This window comes from Micropterus salmoides, unplaced genomic scaffold (genome assembly GCF_014851395.1).
Source record: "Micropterus salmoides isolate LMB-PRFRI ecotype aquatic unplaced genomic scaffold, ASM1485139v1 Ms_hic_scaffold_9, whole genome shotgun sequence".
Lineage (NCBI taxonomy): Eukaryota > Metazoa > Chordata > Actinopteri > Centrarchiformes > Centrarchidae > Micropterus > Micropterus salmoides.
The window spans coordinates 34,403,400-34,424,135 of record NW_024044681.1 but is presented as its reverse complement, the minus strand read 5'-3'; the positions used below and the strand labels follow the sequence as shown (position 1 = coordinate 34,424,135).

Genomic DNA, 20,736 nt, shown 5'->3' with positions numbered 1-20,736 from the left:
ATCATGTTTTACAGTAAGTGTAGCTTATCACACGTTTTGTGTTTGTAGTAATCTGCCATTGTTCATTTGGTGATTTATATGCAGAATTATATCGAAAGGTAGCTTTTGTACCTGCGTTGAGAACTGGAGGACAGGTGTACCCCCGGCAAGCTGTGAAATGTAGGGGGGGCAAAATAACGGATGTCAGTCAAGTTTGCTTTCAAAATAAGACAGGACTGTCACACGACGCTCACTAAAGGACTATACGTAAATATTGGTTTTTATTTTGAAGCTCATAACCAGAATTTGTGGTTAAGATTGAGGCACACTTGATGCCAGCTCGCTCGCTGAGGTGGCACGGCTCTCTCTCTCTCTCTCTCTCTCTCTCTCTCTCTCTCTCTCAGGAAGGTGACACAGGATGACAACTTGCAGAGTTGTACTCGCTGTGGTCTCGATAGGGAGGGAATTGCAGATGCAGCCGAGTGTTAAGACGAGGAGAGGTAGAGTCGTGGAAGACCCTCGGTGTGGGAGCCGGTGATCCAGTTTACACTTGACTTTCGCTGCAAAGTCCGAAAAGAGGATTCCGGCGGCTCACCTGAAGTGTCCCTTACCATCCCCGGCTAGCGTCTCTGCTGGGAGATTGAAGGAAAACCACTTGGCAGACTTGAAGAGCTTCGCCTGGGGCAAAACACAGCTCATAGATAAAGCTGGGTGAAGGACATTTACACCCGGAGAAGTGCATCAACCATGGAGGTCTATACTTCGAGGAAACTTACTCTGCTCTCATACACCTTTCTGTTGGCGCTCTCAGGTCAGTAAAGGGCTTATGTTCACACCTTAATTCATTTATTGATAATTGTGTATTTATGTTTTTTTCCCCACACCACATAATACACCTCGCATAGCTTACATTATTTTTAAAATAATGCAAATATTGGACCTAAATTCGGGCTAATTATCTCTCATAAGGTGATTATTGATTATTATGGTCATTCAGCAGTAATAGCAACTCTATTGACATTGAAACCACATTTTCTCAGTGTATCAGCAAATCAAGGCAATAGTTTGTCTCCTGTAAGTACAATTATTTTGTCCGTTTTTAGCCTACTTTTAAAAATATCTCGAGACAATCCATTCTTCAACATAGGAATTGTATTTTTTAGATGAATGATATTGAAGCCATCCTGACATTACTCACCATCGCCTAATAACCTAATAATGATGGGGAAATGGCAGATAAACTCTGTTTCTGGGGGTTCTCTCCTGTATGCATGCCAGAGGATGAAGGGGTGGATTTAAAGCTGAAACACCTGTTTGTTTTTCACAGGATTTGAAACAAGTGTGTTACACATGATTATGTCTTCCAGGGAAGAATAATCCCTTTATAGCTGCTGCAACATTGGCTCAGCCCTCACTCTCTCTAGCAATGTATTAAACTCCTACTTTCTCTGATAGCTGTACAGTACACGCAGCCTACTTTCCCCCTGCCATCTCTTTGATTTTGAAATTGGGGCAGGGTACAGCAGCATGAGTATTTTTCAAATGTTTCAGGATTGACAAGTTTTAAATTATTAATCCAGGTAAAAATATTTAACAGTGTTATGTAGAGGGGAGCATCACTTTACAGTTTACGGTAAAAGATTACTACAATTTGTCAGGCTTTTTCAAAAGATAGGTAAGTCAGATAGTTTTCTTGAGAGAAATTTTGTATGACCCCTTCCTAAAAATTCGTCTTCATCAGACTGCATGACTGGAGGTGATATAAAGGTGCATTCTTCTTATTTAACAGAAAGTCATCCTAATTAAATAGCAACAAGGAATTGGTGTAAGTTCATATATGTATCTGGTCACGAATTTTGAGGCCTTCATTCACTTTTAGATTGTTTTCTCATGAACCGTAATACTCTCATATGGAAAAACAGGAAATATCCATTTAAGTTAGGGGGCCTCATCTGCTTCAGGTGAGCGCGTATTAGTTCCAACAGACAGGCTGGTGACTTTCATTTGGCCTGTGTGACATGAACGTGAGCAGGGGCTTCACATTTTGCCGGAATTTGCTCTTGGCTGCCCAAAGCTGTGTGTGCATTTCAGTGCTGTTGCCAAAACAATCACATGCGCTGACACAGACAATCTCAGGCTTGCTTGTTACACCCCGAGGGAGGGGTATTACCTGAGAAATGCTACCATTTTACCACGCAGATCACCCCCCCACCCCCCAGTGACGACATTATGGTTTCGATGCCTTTAAGGCATTTCAAGGAATGATTGCTTGTAATGTCTCCTAGTGACTAATCTGGACTTTTAACAGCAGGCTGTGATTCAGTGTCACAGTGGGGTACAACAGGAAAATACAACCACAGGAGCTGACCTTGACCTCAGCGTTTGACTCGCCATCAATCGCCCTGCAGGTGTGTCCTGAAAACACTGAGTGGTCAAGATACAGAGAGGAAATGTTCATGAATAGCAGCCCGTGGCAACAGGAAAGTGGAGCGCTCCTTGAGTCCCTGATGTAGCTGAGTGCGTTAGAGCAGGAAGTGAGTGAATGTCCTCTGACAAACAAGATAAGACCTCATTCGGTGTTTCAGTCAAAAATCAGTGTGTCCACATCAAAAGAAATTAATAAATGACTGTGGTCACGTATAAGTTTTTTTAACGATATATATATATATATAAAACAAACGTGATATTCTGACGCTTTTCCTTGTCTTACGTTATAGTTACATGAATATTTTTTTGGGCTATATTTTTTTGAAATTGTGATGTGCATTTTCTGCTGTTGCCAAAAATTAAGTTAACAAAACAATAATCAGCTGATTACTCACAAAAAGTTGTGATAATCCCATAAACAGACGAATAAGTAAGTACCTGGTACAATGTTCAGGTGGAAGCAAGTTACACACACATTACTTCTAGGAAGTACGGCTGAAAATATACAATGGTGTGTCAGAATTTGAGTTAACTAATGTGGCGAACCACTGAATTTGAATATTCAGTCCATTGTTTCTCTTCTTATGTTAACAAACCTCTGTGCTTCCTCCCAGCTGTTGGGTTTTTTTGTTTTAAGCTTTTTTTGCCTAATAGTTAACCGTGCCACACACATCACATGAACCCATTACAATTGTTTCAGTTAAGACGTGTTTGGATCAGCTAATTTCATTACATTAGCCTACGTTCAATAGGCAGTGTGTCTAATTATGCATTATATTCTAATTGCTTAAGTTAATTTGCCGTAATTCCATTTGTTTATAAGCCTAAGTCAACTCAAGAATCACAGAGAGACTTTTTTCTTTTTCTAGTATTTTCTAGTGTTAATTCTGGTTCAGACCCTGGTTCATTTTATCTGGACTCCCTGATTAGGAACAAGAGCTACTTTTTTCATTCCAGACGCTGTGTTTCAGTGGCGTGTGTGCATGTGTGAGAAGTGAAAGTATTTACAGGAGCACACGTTGTAATCTTGAACCTTTATCAGGCCAGTTGTTCATGGCAACGATGTTTAAGCCATCTCTCAACCAACCGTTGTACAATTACTCTTCTATTCTGGACACACCATCTGGCAAAAGAACATCTTCATTTGTTTTCCAGGTGGGTCCCACAATGGACTTTACTTATTTAACAAGGTCGATCCATGCAGGCTTCAAAGGCTCTATTGGGACTGGGGGAGAGAAAAGCTGCGCTGCACTGCTGATTTTTTGTGGCAACTCTCAGTGATTTAGAGTAGTGAATTAAAGGATTGCAAGCGTTATTTTTAGCTACTTGTATAAATTTAACACAAGGCCACTTATGGCATAACAAAACAGGTCTTAAAGGGGACCTATTATGCTCAACGATTATTTTCAGTCATATATATAATGTTAGATGTTCATAATAACATATTACTATATATGTCAGAGGTTGCACACCTCGGTAGCTACTTTTGAAAATTTTTGATGTCCTTATACGGTCATCTCCTTATGACAGCATGCCCACAAGGTACAGGGATGCCCATCCACCCGCTCAGTTTGTCTCAGACATTTAATCACTCTGCGCTGAGCTAGCTAGATAATGGTTTGGTTCCCGTTTCACCCCCTGTTGTTACTCTGACGACACACATCCTTAATATATATATTAAGGATGTGTAAGGATGTGACCTTGGTAATATCTTTTCCCTGATCGTGAATGCAGGACTGTTCCTCATTGTTGGACATTGTTGGAAGTGACAAGTTCATTATATACACTGGACTGTAGATTCTTTTACAAAATACCTTATATGTTAAATATTTAATATTAAATATTAAAGCACTGTTCCCAAGGTTTATAATGAATGTTCATGCTTTATATATGTAGATATTTGTGTATGTATGTGCATACGGGAGACAAATTTTAAAAATAAAGCTGAACAAATTCACATGCTTCTGTTCACCAGGGCTCAGTGAATGTTTGGTGAGTACTAATGATGTGAATACAATGCCTTTACAGTCACCAGATCTCAGCCCAGTTTCACACTTACGGAAGATTTTGGGTGCATACTGTATAGAAAACAGATCTGCTGTATTATATCTTGAGATACATGTGGACATAGGTGTCATTCACACTGGGGACGCTGGGGACATGTCCCCATCACTTTTTGCAAAGCTGATTTTGTCCCCGTCACTTTTTGAAAGCATTTGTTAAAAGTTTTCTGAAAAATAGCTTGTAACAAGAAATGTTGAATAACTAATGACAATGCTTTGAGAAAGCTTTATTGGCACAATAAAAGAGATAATGGTTTGGTTCCCGTTTCACCTCCCTTGTTACCCTGACAACACACATCCTTAATATATCCTTAGCCGGTGTTATAAATGTGTTTCTACTTGTAATGCCTTGCATACGTGTGTGTGTATATATATATATATATATATATATATATATATATATATATATATAAGCATTAAGACTGCCTGAGGAAGGGCCATGGAATGCAGTTCGCCCAACTTACAACTATGCCCTTATCTCTAATTGCCTATTTCTTAGAATAATACCAATGGATGTGCGGTAAAGCCCCTTTCCACTTTGAGCTGGGATTACAGCAGTTTCAAGCCCGCAGTCCTCATGTATGTGTCCCCGGTAACTGGTACAATTTTGATTTGAGGAAGGAGATTGAGGGATTTATTAGTACATACGTAATGACACAGAAATACAACATGCACTTTTTCCTCTCAGTCTCCGGCGAGGCAGTTGTCCAATCGTCAGTCCATGCAAGTGTGCCAATGCCTCTTGTAATCCCATGTATTTACACCCACTGGCACTCTGTACAAGGCCCAGGAGAACAAGAACCTGAAGGGAGATTAGTGAAGGTTCAACGTCACAGTAATGGGTAAAGAGGGAGCCATCATTGTGCATGAGACATACAAATTTTTTAAAAAAATGTTGCCATGCTTCTCCGTTTCAGTCTTTTTTCTAATGCCACATACATCAATACTTCAGTCTTAGTTTTATGCTAAAAACACTGCAATTAAGCCTGGGGTCGTGTAAACACCTTAATCTAATTATATTACCTTAATTAAAGTCACATTCACAGGATTAATGCTGTGATTAAAGAATGTAGAGCACTGCGGTATTAGCTGCATATTTTAAAGGCTGCTTTGACCTCCAAAGACCATGTTCAGACCAACCATTAGAGGTCTGACAAGCTGCAACTCCTGCCCCACATTCACTGAGTTACTACTATTTTTAAGCATACACAAACATTCATATTTTTAGTCTCAACATGAGATAAACTGTGGGAAAGTGGCATAGGAGTAACATAACTAGTAGCCTGCTGCCTGGAGATGTGTTGATGAGTTGCTGTCACTTGTAAATACATGCAGACATTCTCATTCAGTGAGAAGCAGTGTCTCGGTGTTAGCCATGACACGCACGTTGGGATGGGCAGATACGTTGGTTGTCCCTTTCCTGGGCTTTCTCTGAAGTCCCATCTCCATCCATGGACACAGAAGGAAAAAGGCCTCCCTTAGGGGTCATGAGAAAGGCAATGGGCGACTTTCCCAACATTCAGCCCTGGCCTGGGGACTCTTAAAGGCACAGACGCACATACTTCCTCATATCATCGTTCTCTTCCTTGTCCCGTCATGTCCCTCCCAGCTCCCTCTTTTGAAAAGGAAGAATCCAACATCAGCCTACACACATGTGCAGAGTGGCTGTATATGGGTGCTGATACTTTTCCCCCCATGAGTGATTGATGCCTGGATGCCTGCGAGCTCTGACAGAAATCTCTGGGGGACAGTAAAACAGGGTTTTGTGTATTATTTTGCATATGGGCTACATAACCAGAGTTATTCCCAGCTGAGGATTGCTTCTATCCATTTACAGACAGACAATAATAGTTTCTAACAACGCATTATGGATATAAATAAATATATATGGTATATCTATACATACGTTATCATTATCATGATTTCTGAAGGATTTGCCCCAGGACATAATAATGGCATGTGCAGCCGAATTGCACACACAATCGGTCTCATACGCTACTGCTGAATTAGGGTTGCCTGTAATGCTACTGTGGCGAGGCTTTTTTCAATACACTGGCTAATGATTATTTACAGCCAAGAGAGCCACAGGAGGCTTATCAGCTGGTTCTTAAGGCCAGCCTGGCAGCTCTGCTTGATATTCTCCTTGTACTCTCAGAGTGCTGATGTCAAACCTCTTTTACTATGTAACTCTATAGTAACCACTAATAATAACTAATAATGGGTCACTGACTCGGTGCTCCGCTCAGTTACCACTGACTTCAAGAACTGATCCCAATTATAGGATAAAGCTTCATGTGAATAGCTGACACCTGCCCAGATGGTCAGAATTTGCAGTTGCGGCCTGTTACTCCTGTATTTTAAACATGCTTGCAGATCACAGTGGAAACACAAGTGGAATGACAGGACTACTCCTTTTAGTCTTTTTGATCATTATAAGAACATTACTAAATGTTAAGTTAGCATCCACTGTAGCTCTTGGGTGAAACAAGCGTAGTCAGAGATGATGAGAATCGTATATCTTCCTACGTGGTGCTACAACTCCATGCATCTGTACTGTCATGTCAGGCAGTGCAGTTATCTGAAATCTGAGCTGGGTTTAACTATGTGTAGTGTTGTGTTGCGGACGGTCCTTCAAGCACGTTATCACAAGGAACCACAGATAGCATCAGCAGAACCTTTTTGCAAACTTAGAGAAACAATCAGTCATAGTAATTCAACGTTTTATTTAGTGTGTAACCTTTTTCCTGTAACCTCAGGAGAACAGGAAGGGGGTAGAATATTGCTTGTTTGTTGAAAGCCATGTTATTTCAAAATGTCTGCTTGCAAAAAAACTAAGTCGTTTATCATTGAACACTCTTCAAAGGCATCTAATTAATTTTGAAAGGGTCAAAGTTTGGAGAATTTTCTCAACCCACAGGGGACCACAGTTACCACAACTGGGGTTAAAAGATCGCTGATATTGCTAAAGGCTACATGGCAGTCTTGCCTCCTAGTTCGCCAAGACGATACCACTGCTGTGAGGAAACGCAGCTTGCTCCCAGTGCCGCTGACAGATGTTGCAAGCAGAAGTCAACAACAACCGCAGCCACATATCCTTCTGACCTGTCCTTCAAAAAAAAGTTAATAAAGCTGTGGACAGACGGGAATTGAGGGCATGAGCTTAGACAAGATAGGCTGTGTTAAATTATTCTTACTTGGAGGTACTTAGGTGGGGGTGGGGGTTAGAGCCTGATGCACTTACGACTTCAGGGACATTGACATAATCCTGGTTTTCTTCAAGTGTTTGTGCAGCTCATAATCACACTCCACAAATCAAATATCCATTTGTGAGCTGCTGTATCGTTTTATTCATTTCTTCCTCGGGGAGCTATTCTTTGAGATAAACAGGTCAACACTTTATTTTTGATTGTTGACGTACCATAGGGAACAGCCACTAAATTTGACCTTTCATGACTGACACTTATTTATACATTCAGAGTAGTTTCAGTAATAGGCATGTTACCATCTTACGTCACTGAATCCAAATGGAAAAGCTTTCATTGTATGCCCTTCCTGTTCTTAAGGTTCAATAGGTTCTTGCTTTCCTTAACAATAAAAGTGACATTGATTTGTGATTTTGTTGTGTTCATGCATGTAGTCATTTATAAAACCATTAACTGCAGGGTTTCCCCTCAGGAGTTTGGTTAGCAGAGGTGGCAAGTTCTCCTATTTTTTTTCCAATTTCATTTAGAATGTGGGTGAGAATTGTGGTTGTGTCATTGCAGCCGAATCTCGCATTTCGCAATCTTGCATCAGTTATCTGATATACATCTGATAAACAATCTTTACACCTGACATTTTTCTCAACAATATGACTTGCTGCTCTGATTTATTACTGTGTAGTGAATATACAATGTCATCAATCAATCTATCACCTGCTGACCTCAGTGCACACTCAGGTTAGTGTAAGTAGTTCAATTCAGTACTGTATGTTTGACAATTGAATAACCCTGCATTAATGGTAAATTTAGTCATCATATTACAACAGGTTTGTAAATGAGATGCAGTTTGTAGTTCCATTTATGCTACAAAAAACAAACAATATGTACCAAAATTATACGATGATATACAGAAATAAACTATTTTACATGGTGCAGAGCTGAGGATGAATTTGATGAATACAGCAAAGAAAGGATGGGATTATTGATCAGTATATGTGATGAAGTGCAAATTTTCCCTGAAGCTTGATAAGCTAATATATGAATTTAATAAAAAATCACATATTTAATACTGTTAGTGGAGCTGCTCTTTATTATATACTATAAAATGCTGCAGGAAACACTGAATTGATTTGATAATCTACTGACAAGAAGTTGCAAGAAATTGAGTTACTTCTTAAAGCTGGGGTAAGCAATGGGGTGAAACTAGCAAGAGACAGCTAGAGTTGAAAAAATGCTTCTGAAATAAGTTGCGTACCCTTGCTTTAACAACAACAAAGTAACCATTGTGATGATGAGGGTCATTTAAACAGCCTTTTATACTGGTTGCGATGTCTCTTGCTGGCAACCGGCAGCGCTTGTAGAAGCAGCAGCTCCTTCAAACTGCGCTACACTTTTGTGTTTTATCTGTTTTTTCCGGCCTTCCGTTACCTCTGATATAAATACAGTCAATGGAAGATGAAGACGTGGTTTTTGGATTAAAGAGCAGCAGACCACGATCCACCCGGCCCAAACAACCGGACCAGGCGCCAGGGCGGGTGCGTTGATCGCTCAGAGGAGAGGAAAGAGAGCAGGAGAGCAGCCATGCTGGCCCAGCTTGGACTTAATTCTGCCCCTAAAGAACTGGTCTGGACAAAATGGCACTCATGTTGACCAGACAACTGAATTCAGAGACTGTTGTGCCCACGTCCTTACAGAGACCTGCCCCATCAACATCCCGGATCAAGCACACGGCAGGTGGTCCGCGCTCCGAGCTGTCAGCGCAAGACTCCGGCAAGATGAGAGGAAGTGGACTCAACACAGTCAAGATGGACTCCAAATGTCAGACTGTTTATTGTGAAGATGAAACTTTCATATTATCATCTGGCTGCTGCTCTTTACATTCACCCCAGATGCAAAATCAAAAAATGCACTGCAGAGTGTTCGGGGTGTTTACTCGTATGTATATATGTATATAAATAACTGTATATATTGTTTTATTTTAGATGTTACCATATTTTAATGTAGGCCTACACTTAATTATATGTTTTGTGTGTAGCATGAAGGAACTACACATTTTACCCTGTGCGATGGACACAACTCGTGGTCATATAGTGTATCAAGCTAATACAATATTTCTGCATGCACACACATACTATGTGGACGCACACAAAGTAGTCCAAAGTAGTCCTTTTGTCATAGACACAGCAACTCAAGTAGCACTCAGGATGCTGAGAAAAATGTCTTTAGCATTAGTAAAAGTATAATTACAGTGGTCCAGGCGGAGTAATTGTGTATGAGGTGATGCTGGTAGGAGGCAGCTATGTGGAAAAAGTCATTATAATCACACTATTAAGCTGAGGCCTTTAGGGCATTATCGCTGTATTGGCATTCTTAGGGGAGTTAAACATGAAGAAGCACTGTTAGAAAGATAGTAGGAGGCGCAAGTATGGTTTGGACACCGCTAAGGTAAAATCCCTCCCTGGATACTGCTAAATATCATTCATCTACAGTATGATGTTCAATGCTCTCCAGGGCGTATATGTTTGATGGAGCTTGGAAACAATTTCTTTGGCAGTTTGACTTTTCTTAATCGTCCCATGACTACTTAGTGATTTCCTACGTTTCCCAGAATTCCATGTGTCAACCCCAGGAATGAGAAATACACATATTGTAGTACACACAGGCTTTCTGCCAGTGTACCAGCATGTTCAATGGGCACACACCTACTCCTATTAGTTTATTTTCTTGAATTGCTGTGAACTTGGCTGTGCTGAAAGTGAGAGGATAGGAGCACTAAGGATGAAGTTAGTAATGATCACGCAGCACAGAGCAATTTAGTGTCAAAGACTGCTGAAAACAACAAAACCTGCGAGGTGCCCAGAGACCTGCCACCCCCAGTAGCCAGGGCTCTCCGCGACCCCCCAAAGCGCAAAGGACCCCAAACCACCTGTCCCGATACCTAAGATTGATAGCTTAGCATAAATAATGGAAGCAGTCCCACCTTGCTGTTTTAACACTTTGGTTTTTGTAAACAAACAAGATATAATGTGTTAATAACTGAACTTTAGAGGTGATGGTAGGTCCTTTTTTAACCTTTGAACAGAGCCTGGCTAGCGGCTTATTCCGTTTCAAATCTTTATGCTATGCTAAGCCAAGCTAACAGTCTTTTGGCTGTATAATGGACAGATAAGAGGGGTATCACCAGGGCTCTCAAGTCTCACGCATTCACCGTGAGACACACGCATTTCAGCCAGTTCACACTTTCACACGCCACACCTTGTATCATGATGAATGAGAGCACTATTGATCCAGCCAATTTAAAAGCACAGTTTTATAGTATTTAGTCTGAGGTGAAATACTTCTCCAAGTCTCTAGATGATCAACCAGGCACTCTGCAAACTATAGCAGTTGTCCCAGAATCTCCAGAGCTCAGCTCACCTACGTGATCTGAGATATGAATGAAAGTGGAGCCTTTCATGAAAGACTAGGTTAAGTCAGGGTTTGCTGCATTCTCAAGTCCTAAAGTAGCCGCTCTACCGATCACATTATTTCACCAGCTTGTGTCGGTGATTTTCCAGAGGGCAGGACCTCCTGTCATCTCAGCACTCACTGCATTAAATGTTCTTATCCTCCCTCCTGCGCCGCAAGCCATTTCATTAATAACATTTGTTGTTACTGTTTATTGATTGAGAGACTCAATTATGTACCTGTACCTCCTCTTCATTCATACACCATAGCCCCTGTTTTCTTTCCATCCTTCTCTGCTCATAAACATCTCCCTGTGTCCTCTCTCTCCTTGCCCTCTTATTTTCATCTTCATCTTGTCATCTAACCCTCCTCCTCTTCCTCTCCCTTCATCCCATCTCTCCTGAGGGCCGCAGCTCCAGCATCTCATCAGCATCAGTGTCTCAGGTCAGCTGGGAGGGCTGGAGCAAAGGGGGCTTTGTTACACCAGCATATGTGTGTGTGTGTGTGTGTGTGCCCCAGACTTTTATGTGTTTATTCTTTCAAATAATTTCTCCCTCCATCTCTCTGTCTATCTCTCTTTCCTGGCCCTTTCCCTCCCTGGGTGGTGTATGTAATTATAAGCTCTTAAGCTCTTATCTATTTTTCCGTCACACACAACTACGCTCCGGCGACAGCTCAGTTGATGTCATTATCTCCAATAATGGCTCAGAGGTGCAACTCCCCAAACCTCTCTCCCTCATCTTCACCCCGCTTCACCATATACAGTATAATTGCTATTTATTGAAAATATCTCCCACATCGCTGCCCTTCCCTGTACTCTCTCTTGGCTAATGCACGCTCTCCCACAGACAGTCATGTTTTAATATGCTGCTAATGTGCTCCTTTTTTCAATATGCAAGGGGATCTCCGCCAACACTGTCATAATTGGATTTCTCTTTCTTCATTTTCAGCCCAAGTGACAGCAGCCCTCAGAGAAAACATGTTTTCATTAGATGAATTGCCAGCGTGCTTTTAACAAACTCTGTCACACAAATGGACAGTAATTTGCAGTCTTTTCCACCACAAGTCCTCCAAATTAAGTGACAAAATACATTGCTTGTCTGTGCCCTGTGGAAGGACACTTAAAAGCAATTTCTGATCTGACCCCCTATCTCTGTCTCAGTGTCTGTTACTGTCGCACAGTTGGGAATTAAATCTGTGTTCTGTGACAGTGCCACAATAAGGTTTGGTAAAATGATGTCTACACAGGACATGTAGTGAAAGCAGTCGCTCAGTCCATCCTTTGCTCCCTTCACAAAACTTAAGGCTCCTAGAGGGCTTTGTCACTTGAATGTAAACAAATATCGTTTTGGGGAACTTCCTGAAACCACCGATTCTGTTGTAACTTTTGGTCAGGGGCTGTTTCATTCAGGGTATATTTCTGTCCTCCCTTGCAGTAAATCCCCTCACGAGGCACTGGTATCAGCTGCTCGGGTCCAGCTGTCCTCACATGCAACCATTGTTAATTGTGAAAGTCACCAAGGATCTATGGCCCACAGAAAGGCTAGCTCAGTTTCCTTGCAGTGAATATGACGCAAACTGTATTTTCTGATTCTCTAGCCAAGAACAATGGCATATAGACTGTCATGCAACAAGACAGGAAATTCCAATTTAACTAAAAAACGTTGATTGAAAGATGTGTGCTTTGTTGAATGCTAGCCTCCTCCTAAATGTCACTGTTGCCTTTGCTGTGTCCCCCACTGCCAGAAAAAATCCACATTACTCCTCCTTCATTCATCTGTCATCCCATGTATGTGTAAGCAGCAGTACCACTGTACATGGGCTCTGATGTACAGTACAGCAGAGGCACAGAAAGCCCCCATAATCTCCCCTGCATGTGTGTTTGAAGAGGTGGAAGTCTCTCAACTGAATGCCAAACAGGATCTATCAGGATTAAGTCCGGGTTTGAGGCAGTTTATCTTATTGCTGACTCTGTTTCAGAACTGGGAATGTGGAAATGCTCGCCACTTGAACCACAAAGCGACAGATTATTCTAATGTCGCAAGCAGAGTCTCGCTGAGCCACTCTGGCAAAAAAAATAAAAAATAAATTTAGAAAGCAGCAAACAGACAGAAAGCCTTTCAGTCGAGTATCATCATTGATGTTTTCTGCGTTCATTAGTGACTGGTCATTACATTCACTGATTTCCCGAGGCCAGCCTTCCGTGAGAGCCCATTAACCCCAGACATAAAGAGTAATTAGGCAAAGTGCTCACTTTTTGTGCAGATATTTTCACTCGGTGGATTGTTTGTGTGGATGTATGCATGACGTCCTGAAGGCAATCTACATAGGCAATTGACCTCTTGGTACTCTATTTCTGTATTCCCAAAAAGCTTGAACTCCTATATGCGGGGATGTAGGTTTGAGTCAGTGAAAGAAAAGAAAAATGAGACATTGGTGGTTGAGGTAGTGCTAGGAGGGATCCTGTCAGATGGTGTAGATCACACTGACATGCACATATATACTGTACGTACATACATGCCCACAAAGGCCTTATTAAATGTCTTCATCACCATGTCATATTAAATGAAAATCCTCATTTAGATGCTACATGTTTTGTGTCCCTCTTGGAGACCCTGCACTGCAGTCACTTCATTCTCCCTTCCTCTTGTTGTGCACACACATACTGTTTCCACGACAATCCCGCCAATTCCCTCGATGGGAACACTTTAATCACGATGGCAGATCCATATATCCAGACCACACACACAAACTCCCTTACTCACTTTTAACACACATTCTCTGGGGGGAAAAAAAGGAAAGCCATGTCTGATCTGTAATCGCTCTCTCGAGTCCCCCCCCCCCGCCCTCGCCTCCTCTATCACAATCAGGAAAATAACTTTACAGATTCAGTTTAATCACAACGTTGGCACGCACACGGAAGCCACAGAGGAATACTAGTTTCTGTCTCATCTTCCCTCCTGACATTACCTGTCAGTGAGCAAGACATCACACAGCGAGGCGCAGGAGAAACGATCAGAACTCCCCTTAACCGCCGAAACTTGTCGCTCATCTGTCTTTTACCTCCTCCCTGTGTTAAAAATAGACCCAAGATGTCAAGTGCCAACCACAATTTTTCTTTTCTCTCTCCCCCACCACCCCCCTTTTACTCACTTTCTTCAGCTATTCAGTATTTGCTGGCTGCAGCCGTTTTCTCAGTCACAACTAGCCACATGACAGAACCGTGCATGGCTTCGTCATTATAAACTGTTTTCCCATGTCTCTCCATGTCAGTCACTGCTAATGTGTCGGCTTGTCGAGGCAGTATAAAAAACAAGATGGAAAACTACTTAAAATATAAAGTAACTAAGGCACAATTACAATGGCGACAGCATGGCCACATCAGTGACGCTGTAAAGTGTCAGCTTTAAACAAGGTTTTTTATATGAGTCATCAAAGCAACATGGGGATGACTAAAAAAGCTTCATAGAAGTCAGTGCTGTGGTACATTAGGGAAAGTGCAACATCATTTTCCACCTACTTTAAAAAACAATTTTGGCTGAAACCTGTCTTTGATGTTTTGATGTAAATGTGAACTCACTGCTTCAGTATACTTGAATCGGCAGTGGATGTGTTGTATTTTGCCTTTGCACATACAGTATGTGTATCTGTTCCGACGATTTATGCTTCCTTGTCGAAAAGGAAGCATAAATACCTTAATGCTACCTTAATGCAAATCGATAGCGTCTAACCCTAACCCTTACCTGTGCATTTTTCTGTTGTGGTTCAAGTATGAAAAATACTGATGTGACTGCGTGCCTTCGCCTCGGCTAAAAGTTTAGATGAGCAGCTAAACGCGACAGGCCATAGGCGCAGAAAATAACGTAAAACAGCTTATTTCTTCACTTAAAATAATCCAAAACCAACAAAAAAAAACATTATATGGAAAAAAGGGACACAGCATCCAGTAGCAAGAGTGAGGTTGCACGTTCTCTGTACATTCAAAGGTGCATTTATTAAGAATTTACACTGTTTTGGTTTTTTTTATCATGTAAATCCAGCATTTCCTTATCAATCAATCAATCAATCAATCCTGCGGGGGTAAGGAGATACAAAGAAGAAATGCAGAGAAAGTACTGACAGCTGCTGATTGAGAGGAGAGACATGATGGACATCTATAATACCTGAAACACGACGCATCAGTCATAGGATGTCAAATAAAATACCACACAGAAAGTGGTAATCTGCCAGTACATCTTTTCAGTTTTGCAGATTTGAGTGAGTCACCAGCAGCTGGGCTGGTTGCAGGTTTAAATATTCTCCACCATATTGATCATACTGTTTATTCTTCTGTATGTTATTTCCACACAAGTTTAATATTTAACTACAGAAAACTACTACATCTGTCTTGTTTTTATTCAAAACATGTAAAATGACGCACACATGCACACAAATCCAGTGCAGCCAACTCTACTGATGATGTGTACCTTTTTGGTAACAGTGGAATTGAATGCATATAACTAAATTGTATTTAATTTAGCCATTAAAGAGTTATACACAATCTATAAAAGATGAAAGTCTCAACTGCAGCATCATTTTTGAATATATTTAATTTAGAGTGAACTGACCTCAACTGTGGTCCACATGTGGCTCCTCAAGAATACAAAGTAGAATCAAAGCAAGGAAGGAATGCCCGCTGCTTTCATGAGGATAGATGCTGATTAGACTGTTGTCCTTCATCAGATTTTTGTTTATGTTCCTCCGTCAAAGCTTAGAACAGGAGTTATGCAATCAATTACTGGTACAAGCAACATGCAAGACTTGTGATAAGACCGTGGACATGTTCACTCTGGTGTATTGTGTACCCCCCTACAGATACAAATGTGTAGGCTCAGAAATACACACACAAACACACACACACACACAGAATTTGAATCTTTGATTGTTATCACTAATGGATGGCTCATTTATCTTCCCTGTTGTGTTTGATGAATGGGTTATGTAAATAGCTGGGGTACGTCCACAGTTTTAGGTTTTTTTTCCAGTCAACTACCTATTTTCTAATGGGCAACATTCTTGACAATGTAAGCACTCATGATTTTAGCTATTGAAGGACAGCTGTAGGTATTGATAATGAGAAGATGAACCTTGTGAACCAGCTGACAAAAGCTATTCTTGCTCTAAAAACTTTTAACAGTTAGCATGAAATCATTCAGTCTAATAAACATAGCAACCTCTGGATCATACCAATTTCAGGCTTAAATAACTAACTTCTAGTTAGTCCCGCAGATATACAGATAATTGAATTTGTTGAACAGATAGTGGGGTACTGGCTCATCCCTAATCGGAGAGAAAATCCAGAGACTTTGCGTCCACTGTCCTCTCCTTGTTTGTAGATTAACTTTCACAAGGGAATTCTGTGTGTGTGTTCGTTCCTGTGTTCCACCCTCTCAGTATCAGCTGACTAAATGAGAGTGAGTGCACTGAGGTTGATTTGTCCCAGCCTAGTTTAACTTGAACTCAGTGAGGTGATGTCAGCCCAAGGTTATAAACACTCAGTGGTGGGTTCAACATTCAAAAATATCCACCGTGTATAAACTGCCAACACAATTAAATAAAAAAGTCTGTGTAGAAAAAATATTGTGGTGATGAAATTGTGCTAAACTTCATGTCTACGATACAACCACACAATACAAACTAAGGTCCTACCTCTGACAAGAGAATAGGTGCAACACAGTGACTGGTTCAAGTTTGGGTCTCCTGATCCAGCACATGGACTTACAGGTGGAGGTGGCTCGCCCTATTGGATTTTTTATTTAATGCTCAGTGCTGCGCTTCAGAAACCATTTCACCTGTAGCCTACAGCTGCCATTGCTCATGCATAAATTTCTTCAAGTTGCACAATGGAAAACAAGATTCTCCACAATCTTAAGTGAAGGTCAAGGACTGCTTCAAAAATGTTATTACAAGTCTTGAATTAATTTAACGAAAGAATCTCCTTCAAGAACTTTTAAACAACTCCTCACATCATCCTCAGATGGAGTTCAGTTGTCATGGAGATGACTGATCACATGATCACCCAAGTATAGAATTTCAATCATGTGATAACAGGTGATGATCCAAGAGGGAGATGGTGAAGGATGATCCTTGACATTGGATGTAAACGTCCTCCTTTATCTCACTGACTCCTTGTCGATGACATCTTCCCAGACAAAGAAAACTGGGAGCGTATTTTGATTTATTGAGTATTTTGCACAACAAGTCAAATTATTCCTGACCCATCCATACGCCCCAACTTCTTTCTACCTGACGTCACCTGACTTCCTGCATTGCTCCTGACAGGGGGAATCAGTTATAATCCTAGTCATAATTCCTACGGCCGCCAGACGGCTTTGTGACTTGAACCTAAACAAATTTTACCATTAAATGATTACTGCTCTTCCAAATGATGAGGAAACTCCTCATAGTCCCTTTCTTCAATTTTGAGCAGACACACTACTAACTTTGTGAAAGTCTAATCTCCAAAACCTACAGTAGGATTTTTCTCAAAGACAATTTTTGAAAAATGCGCTCCAAACTTCCTATAAAGGAGGGCTTTATAACGGACCACTTTTAGACCAAGTTAGAGCTTCAAATAGATCAAAAAGCGGTGGTTCATCAAGAGTTCTGGACTTAGTTGTCTAAAGGTATCTCAAGCACCGCTGAAGGTGCCCACGAGCTGTTTTGGCAGAAACACAGTTCATGGTGTGTCCAAGCCAGAGGAAAGATGCTACAGGAGCAATTTTGGGGACAATGGGACTGAATGAGTGAAAATAAAAATAAAAAAAGACAGTGGAGAAACTGTGACACAGCAAAGAAGATAAAGAAGATTTAGTTAAGAGTCAAAAGGTGGAAGGGAGGGCATGGAAAGAGAGAGACAGGAGGGGCAGGGAGAAAGTGGAGTACAAATGAAGAGTGCAGCAGATAGAGCCAGATACTGAGCTGGAGATTTGGCTGTTTAATCGAGTGGGGGAGGATTAGAGCGGGATTATGTAGGAATTGCGACATAGCAGCAAATTAGCCCGGTAGCTTTAATCTGAGAGGCGGACAAAGCCAAAGCACCAGACAGCAGCGTATGTGTGTCCATGTCTGTCTGTCTGTGTGTGTGTGTTTTTGTGTGTGTGTTAGACGTAAGTAATGAGGTGACTACTTTATGATGTCTGTTAAAACATTGTGTGACAGAACAAACTAACACACACACACGCACAAACAGTTCACTCTTGCTGTATTGGGGAAAACAGCATGTAATCATAACTGGCTAAACAAAATAATTTTCTGTTATTTATCCTTCTCAGGAACCCATTCAAGAGAGACTTAGAATCTTCCCTTTCTTCTCTTTCCTAACTATTCGGATAAATGATAAATTGTTTAAGTAATGTTTCAGGCAAAAATGTCAAACTGTACTGTTGGTCAGAAAAATTAAGTCAATTAACAATGTCAACCTGAGCTCTAGGATAATGTGATTGGCATCTTTCACAGTTTTCGGACATTTGCAAGTAAGAATTCTGCAAGAAATGCACCCGTAACATAAATCCATTTGGAGCTGTAAATGGGAATTAATGTCCAGTAAAGACCTAAAATGAAGTGAGCAGTCCAGCCCTGATGAAACCTGATGAGAGCAGGTAGGTCAGACACCCGGGAAGGCAGAAACAGTCCAGTGAGTCCTCCATACACAGTGTAATCAGCATTGACATGCCATACGTGCACGCGCATAAGTTCACACCAACCGTAAACACACACTTTACGTGATACACACAAACACCTCTGTTACCCTGTTGTGGTGAAGGAGGAAACATTGCCTGCCACTCACCTCAGCTTAGCTGATTGTGCACCTCTGTAAATGAGGATAGATGGGGTGTAGAGGAGAGCAAAACATCTGAGTTATGACTTATTAATGCTTCAAAGATGTGTGTAAGTGTGTGTTTAAGTGTGTGTGTGTGTGTGCGTGCAGAGGGGGGGATGGGGCTTACAGAGGACAGGATGAAGTTGCTTACACAAGAGCTCATTTCCAGCCTACAGTAGCACCTTGGACTGTTTTCCCTGCTTCAGCCGAGCCCCTCGCAGCGCGCGGAGTGGCGGCCGCCTCATGTCCATTTGAATCATAGTCCCTTAACTAGGACCCAGCGTGTTCGTTTCCCACCTCAGTGCTTGGCCGGACTGGCTTACACGCCACACGGTGGTTGTTTTCTCAAGACCATGCCAGAGTAACTTATTCACTGCTAGACAAATGCTCGTGTTTGTTTGCTGCCCTTCTAACCCATTTTTCATCTTCTGTGGCGAGCTGGGAAGTTGTTTCTCTCTATGTCCAGCCGGAGACTGTATTGTCTACATGTCGAGTCATAGAAATGATTCCATTCCATGCATCCAGTGACATTTTCCTAATGTGGGGTATCTTTCCCCTTATTGGATTTCAGCTTAAAATGGTCAAATTGAATGACGCTGAACAGAAACAGCCTTAGTCCACTTATTTCTGACCTGGAAGCAATATATAGTATCTACTGCTGATTTGTTTGTTTTACAGTTAAACAACATGACAGGGTAATTCCTGCCACCCTCGGGACCCACTGGGCAGATCAAGTGCGAACAGCTCAGATCTGAGGCTGGAGCAGGATATTGCTATCACCAGCGCCCATCACATAATTACAACCCCGCCTCTGGACGATCGTTGTCTATGAGGGGAGATGCACAAACTATAAGTCCCCAATGGAGAATGGCTTTTTAGTAGGGACAGCGACGTCCTGGAGAGTCCAGAGTGCTTGGTTCAGTGGAAGGAGAGTGTCTTGCATTATGCATGGTGGTTGTTATTTTCATCACATGGTGCTGTCAGGCGTCATTGTTGTTCCTGCCCCGTCAGCACAAATTGCAGTGTGTTCACAGATTGCTGTTTTGGTGTCTACTTTAACCCTCTCCCCCTCTTACTCTCTCCATTTTTCTCTCTCTCTCTTTCCTTCATTTCACTGAGCTATGGAAATGGAACCCAGTGGGCTCCATTAACTGGTCCTGTCTCCAGAGTGGTGTGGATCCTGGTTTGAGGAGGGCTGTAAGTCGAGCTGGTTCCAGTGACAAAGCTAGCCCTCGCTGTCAGGCCACTCAGGAGAATGAGAGGGAGAAAGAGGCCCTGCTCTGGAGCCCATGCATTATTTCACACTGCAAGTGACAGCCCAGCACACAGGCACAAATGCCAACAGACGCCGGGGTGTCAGCGAGAGGTGTGTGTGTTGATGTGTGGATGTTTGTGTGTGTGTGTTCTTCCGGCTTTATGCCACTGCTACTGTGAAAGCTTGCAGCATCCAGTATCCTTCGCTGCCAAATAACCCAGATTAGGGCTGGAAGCTGTGAAGTTGTTAGAAGAAATCTTTTGAGGCCATGTCTGGTTAAAGATGTGTGTGTGTTACAAAATGTTGCCGTTGCCAGATCTCAAAGCACTCTTTAAGGAGGTGGAGATGAAGCTGAAAACACAAGAAAAGATGCAAGCTTTTGATTGCCACTAGGATGCAGTTAGTCTTTCACTGCTCATCCAGATTACTCAGACCCACTCACCTGAGAGGCACTTGGTCTTATTTCTGTCTTGTCCTGAGTTGTTTATTTTCTGTAAGGAGCAT

General features: G+C 41.7%; 1 protein-coding gene across 1 annotated transcript in view; it reads left to right on the top strand.

Moving 5' to 3' along the window:
- Positions 1-378: 378 nt before the first annotated feature.
- Positions 379-20,736, top strand: part of esama (endothelial cell adhesion molecule a) — a 53,027-nt gene continuing 32,669 nt past the window's right edge. The window contains exon 1 of the mRNA XM_038708607.1: positions 379-790. Coding sequence (XP_038564535.1) covers positions 727-790 — 64 coding nt within the window. The 5' untranslated portion in view covers positions 379-726. The remainder of the gene's footprint in view (positions 791-20,736) is intronic.